We start from the raw sequence: 17,754 nt of genomic DNA, 5'->3' as shown, positions 1-17,754 counted from the left end.
TTTCAAAAGAGAGAGTGAGTGAGATGGTGAGAGAGTAGTGGGGGCAGTCTATAAATAGCTTCTAGACATGCGACGTTGGGTGTGAAAATGTGTGTTTGCGGTATTGCTTTTTAGCCCAGCGCTCCATCATCATCATATTCATCATCATCGTAGCAGCAGAAGTTAATAACCCTCCCCAAGAATCGAACAACTCCCCAATTTCAACTGGGAACAGAGTGCCGTAGCTTTTGAAGGGGTTTTTGCGCACTCTCTCGCAACGTGTCAGGATGGCCGAGCGGTCTAAGGCGCCAGACTCAAGATTCAGTCTTACCCTTCTCAGAAGGGTGTGTGAGCGTTCTGGTCCTCTCTGAGGGCGTGGGTTCGAATCCCACTTCTGACAAAGTTTTTTTTTTTTTTTTATTTAGCAGAATTTAATATAGTGCACAGTTAAATATACAGATTACCTTTCCTAATACATGAAACAATGAACAGTTTTAAGATATATATATATTATATTTCTGAACAATATAGTATGTCCATGTAATATTATGTTCAATGTTAGACTTGGTACACTTAAAGCATTTTTATTTCCATTTATGCTTTATTATTCGCTCTTGAATAAACTAAGCATGTAGTATTTTTTTTTTGCCCCTAGAGCGAGGCAAATAAATTACATAACATTATTTATTAAAAATCTTGACATAGCAGACAAATCGCATTATTTGCAAAACACTTTCATAACCAAAATCAGATTTGTCAATGCAATTATATTTCCACAATTAAATATAATAATTGTCGAACGAACTTAAAATCTATAGATTCGCTTTCAGCTTATTGCAAATGTAAAACCTTGTTTCACGAATTTGGCATAGTATTTAAACTATTTTTAGTATGTGCTCTCGACATAATTGCAAGCCCTTTCTGTTTTGTAAACATTTAATAGCATTTGAGGCCAATTAACGTAATTACATGGACCGGTAGACAGATGTGCAGCATGTAGTGCATTCAATTATGTGGCACACGCTCTTTTCCCAGCCGTTTAAACAAATGAATTGCTTCTAATGAAGTATTTAAGCGCACCTTTCTGGCCAACCGTGTGTGCGATTTAGTTAAAGTTGAAGTAATTTAATTATGCATTTACACGGTCGACATGTTCAATTAACTAAAGCCACGTTACGTCGGCGCTGGCATTAATTTCTGGGGACTTTCAATTCAAACTCGCCTCTTAATGGGCATTAGCATGTTTATTATCGCCCCAAACGAACGAACGGCACCGACTTTATTGGCCACGCCGCTTTATGGCACGTGCCGCGTCTGCCAGGATTGGATGGCAATGGCGATGGCGATGGCGATGAGTTGGGCCAAATGGGTTTCATATGCGCGGATACATGATGAATAGCGCAGCTCCTTGGCCCAATAAAATATGATGGAAAAACGCCATTCCCTCATTATGCCAGCCGGGGATTGGCGTGTTACACTTTTCGCCGCCCGAAATGACAATCAGTCATGAAATAAAGTCGTAAACCCGGGGAGCCCAAGGAGCTGGCTGGGATTGTTCTGGGTTCCCGGGCTAAATTGAAATTTGCATGAAGACCAGCCCCCCACAACAGAATGATTATTCAATTTCAATAAACGCCTTGAAATCCAACCCAGAAATCTCCAATGTTCGTAGTCACAGCGGAAGGCATAAATTAATGGTTGTATATCGTTTAAGCGACTGCTATATAGTGATTTTAACAATGTGATATTAAATTTAAAATATTTAATATCTTGTATATACTACTTTGTGTCACTTGTCCTTATGATATCCCCACTTTGAACTCTTTTCATCGAGTGTCCCGCTTGTTTGATGGTTTTTCGGGTGCTCTAATTTAATTAATTGCATGCGCCTAACTAAAGTCAAACAATTTCCGTATTTAATCAACGAGAAAGCAAACGAATGACTCAGAACCCGGCGTCAAAGGCGAAATAAGAGTCGGCCATAAAGGATACTGGATGATAGATGTGGGGTGGTGGGTGGTTGTAAGTCATGCGAACTCATTTCGAAAATTAAGCAAATGTGCTTAAGTATAGGTGGGTGTGTGTGTATATGTATACGCCCAGTATGTGTGTTTGCTTTTCCCTATTTTTCCTCTTTCCCCGCTTAAATGTGGGTATGTGGGTTTTTTGGAGGCGTGCCTGGGTGAGCATAACGTGATTGCTGCCAATTTCACAAAGCAGCAAATTGATGATGAGCTAATGCTTTGAAAATTATTGGGAAAAAATATTTAATAGGTTTACGTCGGGCGTCAAGCTGGGAACAAAAAAAGTGAGTGGAGAAAGTGTGGTTAATAAGTAGGATGGAAATTTTCATTGAAGCACGGATATGTTATTACGATTTCTTGTTTGTAAAGGTATGTGAGTACTTAGTGCAATTTAATATGCCCCATACAAATAAAGTGTCTAGAAGCTTTAAGGAAATCCAACACTTATTCTTTTGGTTCGGAAAAGTTAACCACCACATCATTTGGATTTCTGGCTATTTGGGACACCCGTTGATAATGCTTATCGCAAGATTGCGCCAGGAGTGTTGTCGTATAAAAGCATTTATGACCGGGCCAGGTCAATCAAACAGAAACGATTTAACACGGTGTAGCTGTTTTGTTCAATTAAAGGACGACCTTCAGTTCATCACTTCTTGACTTTCTTAAGGCCACTCTGCCCCAGATTATTGACCATGAAAATTGTTATTATATTTTCAATTCATATATAATTTTTATTAGATGCTCAACTTTTGGTCAGACTTTGGCATCAGACTGTATCTCGTTATTGAGGCGCCAATCGGTGGACTTGATGCCTTTTGGAGACCCACTGGGAATGGGAAGCCTTCAGCTGCCATTTAACCTATACTGACTTCTGTTGTGAGGCACAAGACCAATAACAATGAATCCGAAAATAAATTAGCTGCCTGAACTGATTAGAATTTCATTATAGTTAATGATATATACCTAACTAATCTGTAAACTGAACTGATTATAAATAAATCAATATATATTGCAATAAAAAATTATTTTATTTGAAAACTTTTTTCTTAAGAAATCTAATTTATTTTAAAGTATTAAACATCCACTCAATCACACAATGTCACAACGATTAAGATCTAAATTCAAAGTATTTTAAACAGAACAGCTTTCGATGTGAGCTCAAGTCCAACTGAGATGTCTATTGTTCAATATATAAGCGGTTACCCCACAATAAGTATTTGCTAATCGGTTGTCATAATTGTAGATAGCGCTTATCATCAAATTCGATTCGATTCGATTTGCCGTATAAAATCACGGTCTATTGACTAAAAGCTCTCAATCGTAAGTGAAATATAATGGTAAAAGTTATTAGTTATTTATTGCTCTATGGGCTGGTCGTTATTTGTGCCTCAGAGTCTACAAATCCTGATGTCCTGAAAGGATATAAATACCTAAGGCAGCTGCCGGCCCTGGCAGTGGAATTCATAGAGTACTTCCAAAATGTAACACTTGAGAGCTTGGGATTACCGGACTCCAGGTTGGCCAGTGACGATGACACATTATGTCTTGCGGAAATGGAAGCGCTAGTAAGTGCACTTTCATCCAGCGAGTATTGGGCATTAAAAAGTGAGTCACTCAGAATTAAAAAAAGAACACCCCAAAGTACTTATAACCCATTATCTATCAGTGATAGATTCGTGGGGTTCCATTCCCTCTGGATTGCTGACCGGGAACAACTTTGACCTTGGGAACTTTGATGAATGCCTCTCAGTATATCAAGTGATCGGTAATCGAAAATAAGTGGAAAGTACTGCTTTCTCATCGCCAACAACTTAAGAATTGCAACTTGTTTTCCTGCTTCATGCTCTTCCACTCAAATGGAACCCTTTGTGAAGGAAATTTTGAATAGAATTCCTTACGTTAATAGTGTCAATATAACTTTGAGGATCAGTGATGCGAGCTGCCAAACAAGTGAAAGTGACCCTTGGGATGTACTGACTATTTCCATCATGTAAGTATATCGATTAATTTATTATAATTTGAGTTTGGAGTTTGTTACAATTTCTGATTTTAGTGTGATCCTTTCTGTGATGGGCGTCCTTGTCACATTGTTTACAATATATGATTACTTTCTGTGCAAAGATCAAAGTGAGTTCTTAAATGCTTTATTACCCTATTTAGTTAGCAATCAGGAAGTTATTTTCAGATAGAGTTCCAGCCCTGGTGAAGGCATTCTCAGCCAGGGCCAATTCTCGCACTCTTTTCCGTATAGTTCCGAGCAACTCAAACCCAAATATAATAGAGTGTCTTCATGGCATCCGCTGTATGTCACTTATTTGGGTTATCTTCTCTCACGAGTTCATATATGCTCTAACTTCACCCAACCTAAACAAGGCTGATATGTATTCGGTATGTATAAGTAATGTGCAAGGATATACGGGTCTTAATAAGAACATTACTATTTCAGTGGGCCGTGGAACCCTTTGCCAGTTTTGTTCTTCATGGATATTTCACAGTAGATTCATTTTTCGTTCTCGGAGGTTTATTGGTATCCATGATTGCTTTGCGTTCTATGGAGAAGTAGGTACATTAAGAAGTGTCCAAGATCTTTTATATTAACCAAACTCTTAATAGATCTGGTGGAAAACTGAACCCGCTTCTCATGTATCTGCATCGTATAATACGCATTGTGCCCGTCGTAGCGATGGCCATACTAATCTACATGAGAATGATGACCGTTGTCAGTGGTGGACCAATGTTTAAAAGTGGTTATCATGGAAAAGAGTCTTGTGAGAGGGGTTGGTTCTTGACCATGCTCTTCATTCAGAATTATGCAGCACTGCACATTGTGAGTAATACATTATATCTAATCCTTAATCAGATACGTTATGGTAACTACTCAGAGATAACTGATAAATAGAGATATCAAAATGTTTCAATGAAAGTGCTAGACAAAGCTTTTACAGAGCATGCATTTTTAATTAGTTTGGAAACATTTGGCCTCCATTGATTTGTTTAATAATAATAATAATTTTATTTATTTAAGTGCCTCGATCACACTTGGTATTTGGCAGTGGACATGCAGCTTTTTATTATCTCACCAATCCTTTTGATTGCTCTGTATAAATGGGGAAAAAAGGCGGCTTCTGGAATTGCTGTGCTTGTGGTTTTGCTATCGGGCTGCCTTTTTGCCACTCAGATGGTCAACAAATACTCGATGCTTATTAAGAAAGGAGCCTGGATTTCTTTTGGTAACCTATATTCATAATTATATATTTTTTCACAGAAATGGCGGTGAGGATGACGGGGTTCCCAATAAGAAGCTGTACTTGGCCACGCATGTTCACGCTGCACCCTGGCTGATTGGATTTCTATTTGGTTATTTTCTGCATCTGAATCGCGGCAAGAAATTCCAGATGAGCCGATTAGTTGTGTGGTCGGGCTGGATCCTCAGCCTGGCGATGCTTTTCACCTCGATCTTTGCCCTTTATCCGGCTGGTAAATGGAGTGCTCCACCGCTGTCCACTCTGGAAGAATCCCTGTACTACACTCTTACCCGAGTGGCTTGGCCCTTGGCCATTTGTTGGATAATCTTCGCCTGCATGCAGGGCTATGGAGGCCTGGCCAATAGTTTCCTTTCCTCACCTCTGTGGCAGCCATTTTCAAGGCTCTCCTACTCCATGTATATCTGGCATATGTTCGTTCAGGAGGTGAACAGCAGAAGTGTCAGGACAAACACATATTTCTCCAACTACTCGATGGTAGGATATATTTTAATTAATAGTCTTATAATTTATTACCTTGATTTCCCACCTTTTTTCAGATGAAACATTTCTGGTATGACTTTGGATTTACTGCTCTAATGTCCTACCTTTTGTACCTCATCATCGAAGCCCCTTTGTGTGGATTTGATATTCTTCTACGACCCCAAAGGACTAGTCCTGCTGCTGCTAATCAACAAAAGTTAGTTTCTTATCAGAATGATCTAGAAACTAGAAGGCCAGAAGAATCAGACCCAATAACTGCCTCTGATGTGCATTAATAATATTAAGCTTAATAAATATAGTTAGTAGTGGTGATATCTCAAGAAATAAAGTATTCAGACCTCTGTTTCAAACATTATGCCAGCCTTTTAGCATATCTCTCCATACTTGTTAGTGTGGGTTCAATAACCACTTTTCAGAAGTTCAATATCAATGATAGTAAATCAACATAGCGATTAGCTCGGCCTGATAATAAATATCAAAAACATTGCACGGTTTATTGTTCGTAGTACCCTGAAGTCTAGCTGAATGCTCACTATCGGGGAATTCGCCAAGCTTGAAATGCGGAATTGACCGTCTAGATGTCTCCTGTCACATTTCTTATCAGCTGACCAACTGAACAGCCAGCTTATCACGCTTACTCTTATCCCAAAATTTAATCGAGGGTCTTAGCGAAATAAAACCAAACAATGATGGTAAAACCAGTCAGTCGAAATCAAACGACCATGGCCAGAGTTATTACAATTCTTTTGCTCAGCGGACTGCTTCTCATCGGGGCCTCAGAACTGAAGGAAACTGAGCTTTTAAAGCAATACCAGCGACTTAAGCATCTGCGACCACTTGGAGTAGAGTTTGCAGAACACTTCCAAAATGTTTCAGTCAGAGATTTGGATTTGGACTTCTATACGGAATTGCCGAAAGAGAATCAACTGTTGTGCTTGGCAGACATGGCAGTATTAATGCAGAGTTTGGCGGCTGGCAATTATTGGGCTATTAAAAGTAAGTGATTCATTTTTAAAAACTATATTTTTATAAGCTATTTTAATTCTTAGTGATCGATGCATGGGGTTCAATTCCCTCGGGGCTTTTGTATGGCAATTTTTACGACTTGGGCAATTATGATGAGTGCCTTAAGATCAGTCAACAGATCACCAGCGATCATAGTGTCCAAGGAAAGTATTGCTTTATTTCTGCACCTATTGGCGGTCTACTTAGCATTCCGGCCTTGAACGCAAAACCAGTAAATATAGCCACGTGTTTTCCGGCCTCGTGCTCAGCTGCCCAAATGGAGGGATTTGTGGAAAAACTTCTACAGCAATTGATTGGTTCGAATAGTTCTACGAGCTTAAGTATCAATGAAGCCTCTTGCCAAACTATAGACAGCAAACCATGGGATGGCTTGACCATATTCACTGTGTAAGTCCAATATTATGTTTAATAGAGTAAAGTATGTTTGAAGAGCACTAACAATTTATAAATTTCACAGAGTGGTTTTATCTTTAATGGTTTCGGTAGTGACTTTCTTTACCCTTTACGATTATTTTCTACGCAAAAACCAAGGTGAGTAGACCATCCCTTTGCCTTTATTTTTGATTAAGACTATTTTATCCTCCATTCATAGATGAACCCTCAGCACTTATACAGGCCTTCTCAATTAGATCCAATTCCCGAGCTCTCTTTCGCATTGTGGAGACTAAATCTAATCCAAATGTGATCGGATGTCTTCACGGCATCCGTTGCATGTCCATCATTTGGGTAGTCTTTTCCCATGTCAACCTTTACTTTACCACCATGCCAAATATAAACTTTGTGCATGCTATTTCTGTGAGTCCACCTCTTATATACTTTAAGCACCATAAAAACCTTTAATTTTCCAGTGGGCCGAACAACCTTATTCCAATATTGTTCTGCATGGCGTATTCTCTGTGGATTCTTTTTTCTTCCTGGGTGGCTTGTTGGTGTCCATGATTGCTCTGCGCTCGATGGATAAGTAAGTGATTTTGAATAGATTGCTTTCATTTTTAATTCGATGTTTTATAGAACCAAGGGTAAACTAAATGCTCCTTTGATGTACCTTCATCGCTTGATTCGGATCCTACCTGTTTTGGCCATGGCCATCCTGATCTATATGAAGATTATGCCACTCGTGTCCGGTGGTCCCCTATTTTATAATGGTTTCAGTGGAAAAGATAACTGCGAGAAAAACTGGTTTTGGACCCTGCTTTTTATCCAAAATTATGCCACAAATAATTCTGTTAGTTTTAATAGGAATTTAATCTAGAATGTGGCTAACTTATATATATATTTTTAGTGCCTGAGTCATTCTTGGTACTTGGCAGTGGACATGCAGTTGTATATCATCTCGCCGCTTCTACTGATCGCTCTCTACAAATGGGGCAAAAAGGCAGCTGCTGGGATTGTCTTACTTATTATCCTGCTTTCAGGTTGTCTTTTCGCCACTATGATGATCAACAATTTCTCCTTTTTGGTCAAGTACGTATCAGAAATGTATCTTGAAAGCGCTTTAATAACAATATACCGATTGCAGAAATACGACTGGCAGCAATATGGCTAATCACATGCTTTATCAGGCCACCCATAGGCACGCAGCTCCTTGGCTGATTGGATTCCTGTTTGGTTACTTTTTGCATCTGAATAGGGGTAGGAAGTTCCAGCTGAACTGGCTGGCCGTGTGGTCAGGATGGGCCATTTGCCTCGCCCTTCTGGGAACATCGCTTTTCGCTCTTTATCCGGCCGCTAAGTGGAGTGCTCCTGCTCTGTCCACTCTGGAGGAGTCCCTATATTACACCCTCACACGATTAGCCTGGCCAATTTCCCTGTGTTGGATAGTGTTTGCCTGTATGCAGGGTTACGGTGGTCTGGCCAACAGTTTTCTTTCCTCACCGCTATGGCAACCACTTTCAAGACTCTCATACTCCGTCTACATCTGGCACATGTTCATCGTGGAGATAAACTGCAAGAATTCCAGAACCAGTACCTATTTCTCAGACTACACAGCGGTATGTTTAATTTTCTATATAATTACTTGATTTCCATTATAACGAATACCAATTGTTTTCTTATAGATGCTTAAATTTTGGTCAGATTTTGGCTTTACTGTTATGTTATCATATTTCTTTTACCTCACCATTGAAGCACCTTTGGGAGGCTTTGACAGCCTGCTGAAACCGAAAAAGAAATCTACTTTGCAAAACCATATTGCTGCCTCCAATATAGAACCCGCCGAAAAAAACCCTGATCAGATATTGGTGGCAATTAGAAAACCCGATTAGTATACACTCAATTATAACTAAGTTAATTCCAAGTATTGATAACTGATAAAAGTATTGGCTACTTTGAAGTACTATTATGAAATGTAAATGCGTTTCTACGGAAACTATAATGAGGCTATAAATAAAATCCATATAAACAATGTAGGTTTCCTATGCTTCTTTCTTAAAGATAGATTACGACTTCAAATTGTCAATCTGCTGTCAACCTGCTCATATAAAAGATTACCCACAATCGGTGACCATTGTCGACTTTTTTGGTAATGTACTTATCTGTTGATAATGCCTATATAAGTTCATAAAATTGTATGCATAAGCAGTCATTACAATTTAAGGCAGCATGCTGGTGGGATTTATTTTGCTAGGTGGTGTTATCCTAGTCGGGGCAGCACACCTTGGGGACAAGGAAGTCCTGCAAGGATTTTATCATTTGAAGTATCTTAAACCTCTGGGTACTGAGTTCGCCGACTACTTTCAAAATGTAACGCTGAACGATTTAAGTCTTTTCGACTCCCGACTGCCAACTCAGGAGGATCTTTTGTGCCTTAGTGATATGACCAAGCTAATGATGGCTCTACAAGGCGGTCAATATTGGGCTTTGAAAAGTGAGAAAGATATTTTTTAATTTCATGAAATTTAGTTTAATCTTTTTTGATATCGACAGTGATTGATGCTTGGGGCTCTATACCTTCTGGTATTTTAACTGGAAACTTATACGACTTGGGAAACTTCGACGAGTGTATCAACATCGAAAACGAGAACATTCGTGGAAAGTATTGCTTTCTAACAGCGTCACCTAAACAATTTCAGGGACTGTCACTTACGACCGCAACTTGCTTTCCGGCTTCTTGCTCGGCCACTCATATGAACAAGTTTTTGGCTCAGATGATGAAGAGAGTACTAAATTTGAATATAACTGACTCATTAATGAGTATCAGCGACAGCACTTGCCAGACAAATGAAAGTGAACCTTGGGATAGTCTTACTATTTTCGCAATGTAAGTTACTACATATTTTAACCATATCGAGATGAGTAAATTAAACTTTCATATTTCAGAGTCATCTTATCACTGATGGGCTCTGTCGTAGCTTTCCTTACGGTGTATGACTACTTTTTCTGCCAGAATCAAGGTGAGCTGGAAAAATAGTTAGTATACTGATTTAACAATATCCCTTTTTGCAGATCAGCTTCCTGTATTAGTAAAGGTTTTTTCGGCGAGGGTCAACTCACGTACAATTTTCCGCATCGTGGAGAACAAGTCAAACCCAAATGTAATCGACTGCCTTTCTGGAATTCGTTGCATGTCCCTTTTCTGGGTGGTTTACTGCCACGAATATGTCACCCATATGTCATCAATAAATATTAATTTTTTTGGAATTCTGCAGGTAAGTTTTAAGCTTTTACAATGAATTAAAAATTAACTCGTTTTTTTAGTGGGTGCAAATGCCATTTTCCAGCTTTATTGTGCACGGCTTTTACTCAGTGGATTCTTTTTTCTTTATCGGTGGTTTGTTGGTTTCCGTGATTGCTCTAAGAATGATGGACAGGTAAGTTAAAAAATTAAAGTTTCAGAGAACTATAAGTAATAACAATTTTGTTAACCTCATTACAGAACCAAGGGCAAACTAAATGTGCCCCTGATGTATCTTCATCGTCTGATCCGTATTGTTCCTATTTTAGCCACAGCTATACTGGTATACACAAAGCTAATGGGTGTGGTGGCTGGAGGACCTCTTCTTAAGGATGGATATAGTGACAAATCGGAATGTCAGAAGAGTTGGTTTTGGACCCTGCTCTTTATGGTTAACTACACAAAGCATAAGGTGGAATAACATTCAGTAATAATATTCATCCGTCTAAATAACTCACCTTTTATTTAGTGCTTACATCATACATGGTATCTGGCAGTGGATATGCAGTTATTCTTAATTTCTCCGATACTGCTAATCGCTATCTACAAATGGGGTAAAAAAGCTGCAGCTGGAATACTTGTCCTGATAGTCTTACTTTCTGGCTGCCTCTTTGCCACTATGATGGTCAACAACTACTCGATGCTAAAGTAACTAAAACGTTCATGGTTAATATATTTAAATTGATTAAATGTTTCTATATTTTATAACAGGAATTATAGTTCTACGGCTCAAGAGAAGATTTACTACGCCACCCACACTCACGCTACTCCTTGGCTTATGGGATTTCTTTTCGGATACTTTCTTTACTTGAACCAGGGAAAGAAGTTTAAATTGAGCTGGATGGCAGTGTGGTCGGGATGGATTCTCTGCCTGGCCATGATCTTCACATCGATCTTTGCCCTTTATCCGGCTATTAAATCGGGCGCTCCTCCCTTATCCACCTTGGAAGAGTCCATATATTATACCCTCACCCGTTTGGGCTGGCCAATGGCTATTGGTTGGGTTATTTTCGCGTGTATGCAAGGATATGGGGGCTTGGCCAACAGCTTCCTGTCTTCTCCATTGTGGCAACCTCTTTCGAGACTCTCGTATTCCGTCTACATCTGGCACAAATTTATTCAAGAAATAAACTCTCGAAGTATAAGGACAAATTCGTACTTCTCGGATTACCAAGTGGTAAGTAAACTTTGTCAGACACATTGTTAAACGTCTTCGTTCCTATGTTTCTAATATCCTCACAGATGCTTAGATTTTGGTCGACCTTTGGCTTTACCGTGCTGCTGGCCTACTTTATGTACATCCTCGTTGAAGCTCCTGTTGGTGGACTGGATCTACTGTTACGGTCTCAAAAAATAGTTTTTGTTGGCAACGAGTCAAAAGCAAATTCAGAGGAAGTGCAGCAGAATCAGATAGATGATGGAAGGACAAGTAACTTAAAAGTATTGGATGGATGGGAAAATAATTCTCGAATTCCAACTGATTAAACACTTACAATGGATATAATGTGTTTGCTTACCGATAAATGGAAAGTTACACCCATATGCCAGGTGCAAAAGAAAAGTTTATGAAATAAATGCTTTTAACAATGCAACAGTTTTGTAAAACCGTTTTTAAAAAAGAATTTTCTTGGATCAAGATAGTTTCTTACTGCCAAGTACTGATAACAGAGAGTTCTGCTAAGTCCATTCAAGCTGATTGATCACATATTTGAATAAAATTCTAAAGAAATTATAAAGAGGCTATTAATAAAATTGTCAAAAACAGTAAGTCCCTCAACAAGTGATTACAAATCGGGAACTCAGAATGACTGACATGTTTGCATTTTTTAATTTTATAAGATAAGGCACTAAATCATCTACTTATCATCATAATATCAGCCATATTAACTGGAAATGTACTAGTCGTTAAAGATTTTTATTTACCTCTTGGTAATCGACAACAACTATTGTTTTTACCGTAGACATATATAGTCTTATATTTTTGATATTTTAAAACTAGCTAAGTATTACTGTGATTCAAAATAAAAAGTACTTAAATCGTCAAATTAACCTTTTGGTATCACTTTAAATATACATCTTTATAAAAAAGTTTCCACTCATTTGTATCGGCAAATTTACTCTCTTAATAGAAATGATAGACAATATAAAACACACCCAACGAAATCTTTTTTTTACAAATGAGTGGTCAAATGCTTAATAAACTTGGACTGATAGAGCCATCAGTGGAATTAAACCTTTTATGACTAGATGTTACGAATCGACTATTATTGTACTAAGCTGTTGAATTTCCTGATAATTTGTTCAGTGTATGTGCCTTATCCTTGCTTATAATTGGTCGTTATCGCTAGTATATAAGCTCCGACGATTTACACAGAAGTAGTTTATTTCCCTAAAGTTAACATGGTCAAAACATTGAGCCTTATTTTGCTTAGTGGGTTCGTCCTCATTAGCGTTACGCATCCTGAGGACACAAATCTTCTGGATGAATTTCAGAATCTTAAAAAACTCAAGCCCTTGGGTAATGAGTTCGCCGACTACTTTCAAAATGTAACGTTGAACGATTTAAATTTTTTCGACTGAGTGCCAACTCAGGAGGATCTTTTGTGCCTCAGTGAAATGTACAAGTGCATGTCAGCTTTTCAAGGCGGTCAATATTGTACATTGAAAAGTGATTTAATAGAATTCCATACACAATATATTTTAGTGCTTTAATCATACCAACGATTTTTAAGGTCCAATACTTTCTTCTCGAATTCTCAAGTGGTAGGTTTTTCGATCTTAAAAATACTGGATGGATTCTTCTGATTTAAAAACATCTTTTCAGAAGCTTCATTGCGGGTCTTCAATGGGTTTCACCAGGCCTTCTTTAGAGGACTTGATATTTTCTTAAGGTCTCAAAAGAAGGCATCTACAGAGAACAAATACATATCATATTTCAACCAGCCGCAGGAGAGCACCACTGGTGACGTTGACCCAAATAAGCAAAGAGAACTGGAAGCACCTGAGCCAACTGCTGTAACACCAACTGATTAGATTCCGAAATTTGTATGGCTTCGTTCAAAAAGACCGGTATTGATACCCATATTAGGTAATTTATTGCAGGTGCTTAAAAATATTTGTTTATTCCCTTGGTCCACATAAAGAAATGTCACGTGAATGTGATAAAGCTACTTTAAATATTAGCTAATCCCTGTGCTGATATCGTTTTAATCTCTTAGTCTCTCTCTTAGTTCTATGTTTTGAAGTATTGACATACAATTGTATACTGATAAGTTCAGAGGCTTATCGCTTACTTTCAATAGAATCGACCTTATGACTAATATCACACTTTGCGCTCGCAGACGGTGCTTATCTCAGACTAATTCGCATATAAAAAGGGTTACGAATCCGTGAGAAGCCATTAATAAGAGTTGAGCCAGCATGGTCAACATAGTCGGAGTAGTTTTTCTCTGCGTTATTGCGCTTATTAGTGCCGCACAATTAAAGGAAGAAGATGTCCTGCTGGAGCTCCAGGGAATCAAAAAACTCAGATCCTTGGGACTTGAGATTGCTGGGCACCTACAGAATCTTAATCAGGATGATTTAAAGGTTCTGGACTCCAGACTGTCAACACAGGATGATCTGCTGTGCCTTAGTGATCTGGCTGCCTTAGTGGCGGGACTTCAAAGCGGTCAATACTGGGCACTGAAAAGTAAGTTAACCTTGGAAAGCCGAAAAAGTATTTTTTATGACCATCATATTTGTATTACGCCAGTGTTTGATGCCTGGGGTTCCGTACCCTCGGGTCTGCTTACCGGCAACACGTACGACCTTGGCAACTTTGACGAGTGTTTGAACATCAAGAAAGAGACCAGCCTGGGCAGAACCATCCAAGGAAAGTACTGTTTTCTTTCAGTGTCTCCCGCCAAAATTCTGGGGGTCAACACTACGACCTTGAGAACATTTAAAACCGCCACCTGCCTTCCGGCCACTTGTTCGGCCGCTCAAATGAACACGTTTGTGGGTCAGACGGTGAAGCAGCTGCTCAACGTCAGTATTCCCAGCACCGCCATGAGTATCAGCGATAGCAGTTGCCAAACCAGCGAAAGTGAACCCTGGGATGGACTAACCATTTTTATGATGTAAGCGCGCAGACCTTTTAATCAGCTACCGGCTAATGCTTCTGATTACAGAGTGATCTTATCGTTCATGGGTTCTTTGGTGGCTTTGTTTACCTTGTGGGACTACTGTCTGGTCAAGAATCAGGGTGAGTTATCAAAAAATAATCGTTGCTATTGAAATTTCACAATGATTTGTTAACTTTCAGATCAGCTTCCAGCCATTGTCAAGGTTTTCTCGGCCAGGGCCAACTCCAGGGCTCTATTCCGCATTGTACAGCCCAATTCGAATCCGAATGTTATCGACTGCCTCAATGGAATACGCTGCCTGTCACTCGTTTGGGTGGTTTTTTGCCATCAATATGTGATGACTCTGCTTGCGGCAAATATTAACTTGTTTCATGCTTACTCGGTAAGAAAATTACTGGTGATTTGCGGACAAAGTATTTTATAATTAATCATTTTTAGTGGGAGGAGTCAGCATACGCCAGTTTTATTCTGCATGGCTTTTTCTCAGTGGATTCGTTTTTCGTGCTTGGCGGATTGTTGGTAGCCCTGATTACTTTGCGAATGATGGATAGGTAAGATGGTATTTCACTCCTTATTTCATTTCACCAATTTTATTTTGAATTTCCCTCACAGAACTAAGGGCAAACTAAATGTTCCTCTAATGTATCTGCACCGCATAATCCGCATTGTTCCCCTTTTGGCGATGGCCATTGTAGTCTCTTTGAGACTTATGCCCATGATCACAAGCGGTCCTCTTTTTTCCCGTGGGTATACACAAAAGGCTATGTGCGAGAGGAGTTGGTATTGGACCTTGCTCTTCGTTAATAACTATACCAATGATAGGGTAGGTCCGAGTAATTTTCTTAACCCTAATCAATGTATCATAAACGTTCTTTGGACTTTAGTGCCTTGGACACACGTGGTATTTATCGGTAGACATGCAAATGTTCCTTATCTCGCCGATCCTGCTGATAGCTGTCTACAAATGGGGAAAGAAGGCTGCTGCTGGTATTTTCGTCCTCATAGTATTGCTGTCTGGGTGTCTTTTCGCCACCATGGTGGTTAATGATTACTCATTGCTGATGAAGTAAGTGATGTTAACTTGTAATTTTGCTGTGAAATACTTAAATAATCTATTATTTTCTAGGCGATATTCATTAAAGGCGGCGAAGTATTTGTACTATCCCACACATACACATGCTATGCCTTGGCTGGTTGGTTTTCTCTTCGGCTACTTCCTGCACTTGAATAGGGCCAAGAAGTTCCAGCTAAGCTGGCTAGCCGTGTGGTCGGGATGGATCCTCTGTCTGGCCATGATCTTCACTTCGATCTTTGCCCTCTACCCGGCGGCCCAGTGGAGTTCTCCTACCCTTCCCATCGTGTCGGAGGCCTTTTACTACACCCTCACTCGAGTGGGTTTCCCAATGGCCGTTTGCTGGGTGATCTTTGCATGCATGCAGGGATTCGGAGGACTGGCCAACAGTTTCCTCTCCTCGCCCCTGTGGCAGCCCCTCTCCAGACTCTCCTACTCCGTCTACATGTGGCACATGTTCATCCAGGAAGTGAACGCCCGAAGTATGAGGACGAATTCCTACTTCTCGGATTACAGAACTGTGGGTTTTTATATTTAGTTTTCTAGCATACATTTTTTACTCTAATCTATTATCTCTGTAGATGCTCAACTTCTGGTCAACCTTCGGAATCACCGTGTGTTTTGCCTATGTGATGCATCTACTCATTGAGGCACCCTTCGGTGGACTTGGCAATTTCCTGGTGCCAAAAAGAAGAAACCCCCCACTCGTAAAACAAAAATCACAGATAGATGAGAACGAACAGAAAAACCTAGAAGAGCTTAAGGTGAACACACCTTCACCTCCTGCATATTAGGTTTAGGTCGAACCTGCTTTCCTATTAGCAGTAATAACTTATATATCACTGTGTACGACAGTACACGTAGTGGCGAAGCGCGCAAGAGAGCGTGCGAAGACGACTACTATATATAGCCGCAGAATTGAAAATCTGCCATTATGGTCCGATCGTAACGAGTGATACACCAATCGAAAGGTATTGCAAATCACTAAGAAGATTGCATACCAAGACTTTCGAAATATAGATTTGTTTGGGAGAAAAGACCGTGAAAGTGTAAAAGTAAAAATTTAGAAAATCTGCTGGATACGGTGGGTATAAAAGCTGTTAACCTAGTTTTATTCTTACTGAGAATACGCGTCGAATGACACCTCATTTGTTGAAATCCGATGTCCCGTTCAAAAGTAATTCAAAAAACAATATTTTCTTCTTCTTCCCAAAATGAAAATGTTTGTCCCTTTGTTTGTGGGTTTGTATGCATCCCATCTTAGTTTTAAGGCTTTGGAAACCCTATGAGTGTATGAAGTAGCTTGAATTAGAAAACGTTTGTTCTACGAATTTTGGAAAAACCCGCTAGTTTAGCGAAAAATAAAAAAAAAAGCCAGACTTAAAATGCTTATAGTATCTAAACAACTTATGTTATAGAAACGTGCCATATATTTCTGAAAAGATAATTTAATTTGCTAAATACCCTTCATATAGTAAAGTTGACTAAACATAATAGATTTAGAGTTATGACAAAAAGTTATTTTTTGAAACCACTTTTTGACTATTTTCTCAAAATTGAGTAAAACGATTTCTTTTTAAATTTCAAATCATATAGTCCTTGAGATTCCTCAACTTTTGATATATAACACTTTTTGCCCTAAAAATTACCGTTTGGCAGATATTAAGCGATAAAAAGTGCAACTCGTTTCAGCTCCGTATACGAAATATTTCATACTTATTGGACTAAACAAGAAAAAAACCAATTTGATGAAAAATATTCTTATTCGATTTTTTCAAACGGAAAATCTGTTATGGTTTTAGGGTCCTTTACTTGCATTAAGCTAATTAAAATAGGAAACTTGATCTATTTGTTCTACCACTTTGGAAAAACCCGCTAGTTCGGCGGGAAATACAGGAAACGACAGGTTTCTCTTGGAATCTTAAACTATACAGCCCTTGAGATTCCAAACTTGTGCCATTAAATTAGGTAATTAAAGCGATAAAACTTGTTATTAAAAAGTTTAATATTCATGGGGACGACTCCTAGTCATGGTATTGGGGTACTTAAACTCTTGTGCAAAAAAAAACTTCTGATATCAAACAAAAACACCTCTTAACGAGGTAAA

The 17,754-nt window shown here is 39.0% G+C and overlaps 3 protein-coding genes, 1 non-coding gene and 1 pseudogene across 6 annotated transcripts; all 5 read left to right on the top strand.

Moving 5' to 3' along the window:
- The first annotated feature begins 260 nt into the window (after positions 1 to 260).
- Positions 261 to 379, top strand: Trnal-caa. Its single transcript has 2 exons — positions 261 to 298; positions 335 to 379. It is a non-coding gene; the product is annotated as a tRNA-Leu (tRNA).
- Positions 380 to 3,337: 2,958 nt separating this feature from the next.
- LOC119556244 lies at positions 3,338 to 6,081 on the top strand (annotated as a pseudogene).
- Positions 6,082 to 6,471: 390 nt separating this feature from the next.
- LOC119556859 (nose resistant to fluoxetine protein 6-like) lies at positions 6,472 to 9,150 on the top strand. Its single transcript, XM_037869333.1, has 9 exons — positions 6,472 to 6,745; positions 6,799 to 7,162; positions 7,233 to 7,306; positions 7,368 to 7,570; positions 7,624 to 7,736; positions 7,787 to 8,000; positions 8,058 to 8,239; positions 8,295 to 8,766; positions 8,833 to 9,150. Exons 1-9 carry the CDS (start codon positions 6,472 to 6,474, stop codon positions 9,037 to 9,039), a joined length of 2,103 nt encoding a protein of 700 aa, XP_037725261.1. The 3' UTR covers positions 9,040 to 9,150.
- Positions 9,151 to 9,376: 226 nt separating this feature from the next.
- LOC119553613 (O-acyltransferase like protein-like) lies at positions 9,377 to 13,481 on the top strand. Its single transcript, XM_037864075.1, has 10 exons — positions 9,377 to 9,641; positions 9,701 to 10,034; positions 10,094 to 10,167; positions 10,220 to 10,422; positions 10,472 to 10,584; positions 10,650 to 10,860; positions 10,918 to 11,096; positions 11,160 to 11,625; positions 11,691 to 11,877; positions 13,273 to 13,481. The coding sequence occupies exons 1-10, from the start codon at positions 9,377 to 9,379 to the stop codon at positions 13,479 to 13,481; spliced, it is 2,241 nt and encodes a 746-aa protein (XP_037720003.1).
- On the top strand, positions 12,855 to 16,603 carry LOC119556004 (nose resistant to fluoxetine protein 6-like). Of its 3 annotated transcripts, none has more exons than XM_037867768.1 (11): positions 12,860 to 13,211; positions 13,276 to 13,536; positions 13,790 to 14,139; positions 14,203 to 14,569; positions 14,621 to 14,694; positions 14,755 to 14,957; positions 15,014 to 15,126; positions 15,188 to 15,398; positions 15,460 to 15,641; positions 15,702 to 16,167; positions 16,229 to 16,603. In XM_037867768.1, exons 3-11 carry the CDS (start codon positions 13,869 to 13,871, stop codon positions 16,439 to 16,441), a joined length of 2,100 nt encoding a protein of 699 aa, XP_037723696.1. In that variant the 5' UTR covers positions 12,860 to 13,211; positions 13,276 to 13,536; positions 13,790 to 13,868; the 3' UTR covers positions 16,442 to 16,603. The 3 variants fall into 3 exon arrangements, with proteins under 3 accessions (XP_037723702.1, XP_037723696.1, XP_037723685.1); XM_037867757.1 differs by having other exon boundaries at positions 13,273 to 13,536; XM_037867774.1 differs by lacking the exon at positions 13,276 to 13,536 and having other exon boundaries at positions 12,855 to 12,883.
- Positions 16,604 to 17,754: the final 1,151 nt, after the last annotated feature.

Source organism: Drosophila subpulchrella, chromosome 3R (genome assembly GCF_014743375.2).
Source record: "Drosophila subpulchrella strain 33 F10 #4 breed RU33 chromosome 3R, RU_Dsub_v1.1 Primary Assembly, whole genome shotgun sequence".
NCBI classification, from domain to species: domain Eukaryota; kingdom Metazoa; phylum Arthropoda; class Insecta; order Diptera; family Drosophilidae; genus Drosophila; species Drosophila subpulchrella.
This window is presented reverse-complemented; position numbering and strand designations above follow the sequence as displayed.

Excerpts from the sequence above, each read along its gene's own strand:
- LOC119556859 (XM_037869333.1), top strand. The coding sequence starts at position 6,472 with ATGGCCAGAGTTATTACAATTCTTTTGCTCAGCGGACTGCTTCTCATC. Across the intron at positions 6,746-6,798 it reads CAATTATTGGGCTATTAAAA|TGATCGATGCATGGGGTTCA; the intron begins GTAAGTGATTCA and ends TTTAATTCTTAG. Across the intron at positions 8,767-8,832 it reads ATTTCTCAGACTACACAGCG|ATGCTTAAATTTTGGTCAGA; the intron begins GTATGTTTAATT and ends GTTTTCTTATAG.
- LOC119553613 (XM_037864075.1), top strand. The coding sequence starts at position 9,377 with ATGCTGGTGGGATTTATTTTGCTAGGTGGTGTTATCCTAGTCGGGGCA. Across the intron at positions 11,097-11,159 it reads AACAACTACTCGATGCTAAA|GAATTATAGTTCTACGGCTC; the intron begins GTAACTAAAACG and ends ATTTTATAACAG. Across the intron at positions 11,878-13,272 it reads GATAGATGATGGAAGGACAA|AAGCTTCATTGCGGGTCTTC; the intron begins GTAACTTAAAAG and ends ACATCTTTTCAG.
- LOC119556004 (XM_037867774.1), top strand. The coding sequence starts at position 13,869 with ATGGTCAACATAGTCGGAGTAGTTTTTCTCTGCGTTATTGCGCTTATT. Across the intron at positions 14,140-14,202 it reads TCAATACTGGGCACTGAAAA|TGTTTGATGCCTGGGGTTCC; the intron begins GTAAGTTAACCT and ends GTATTACGCCAG. Across the intron at positions 15,642-15,701 it reads GATTACTCATTGCTGATGAA|GCGATATTCATTAAAGGCGG; the intron begins GTAAGTGATGTT and ends ATTATTTTCTAG.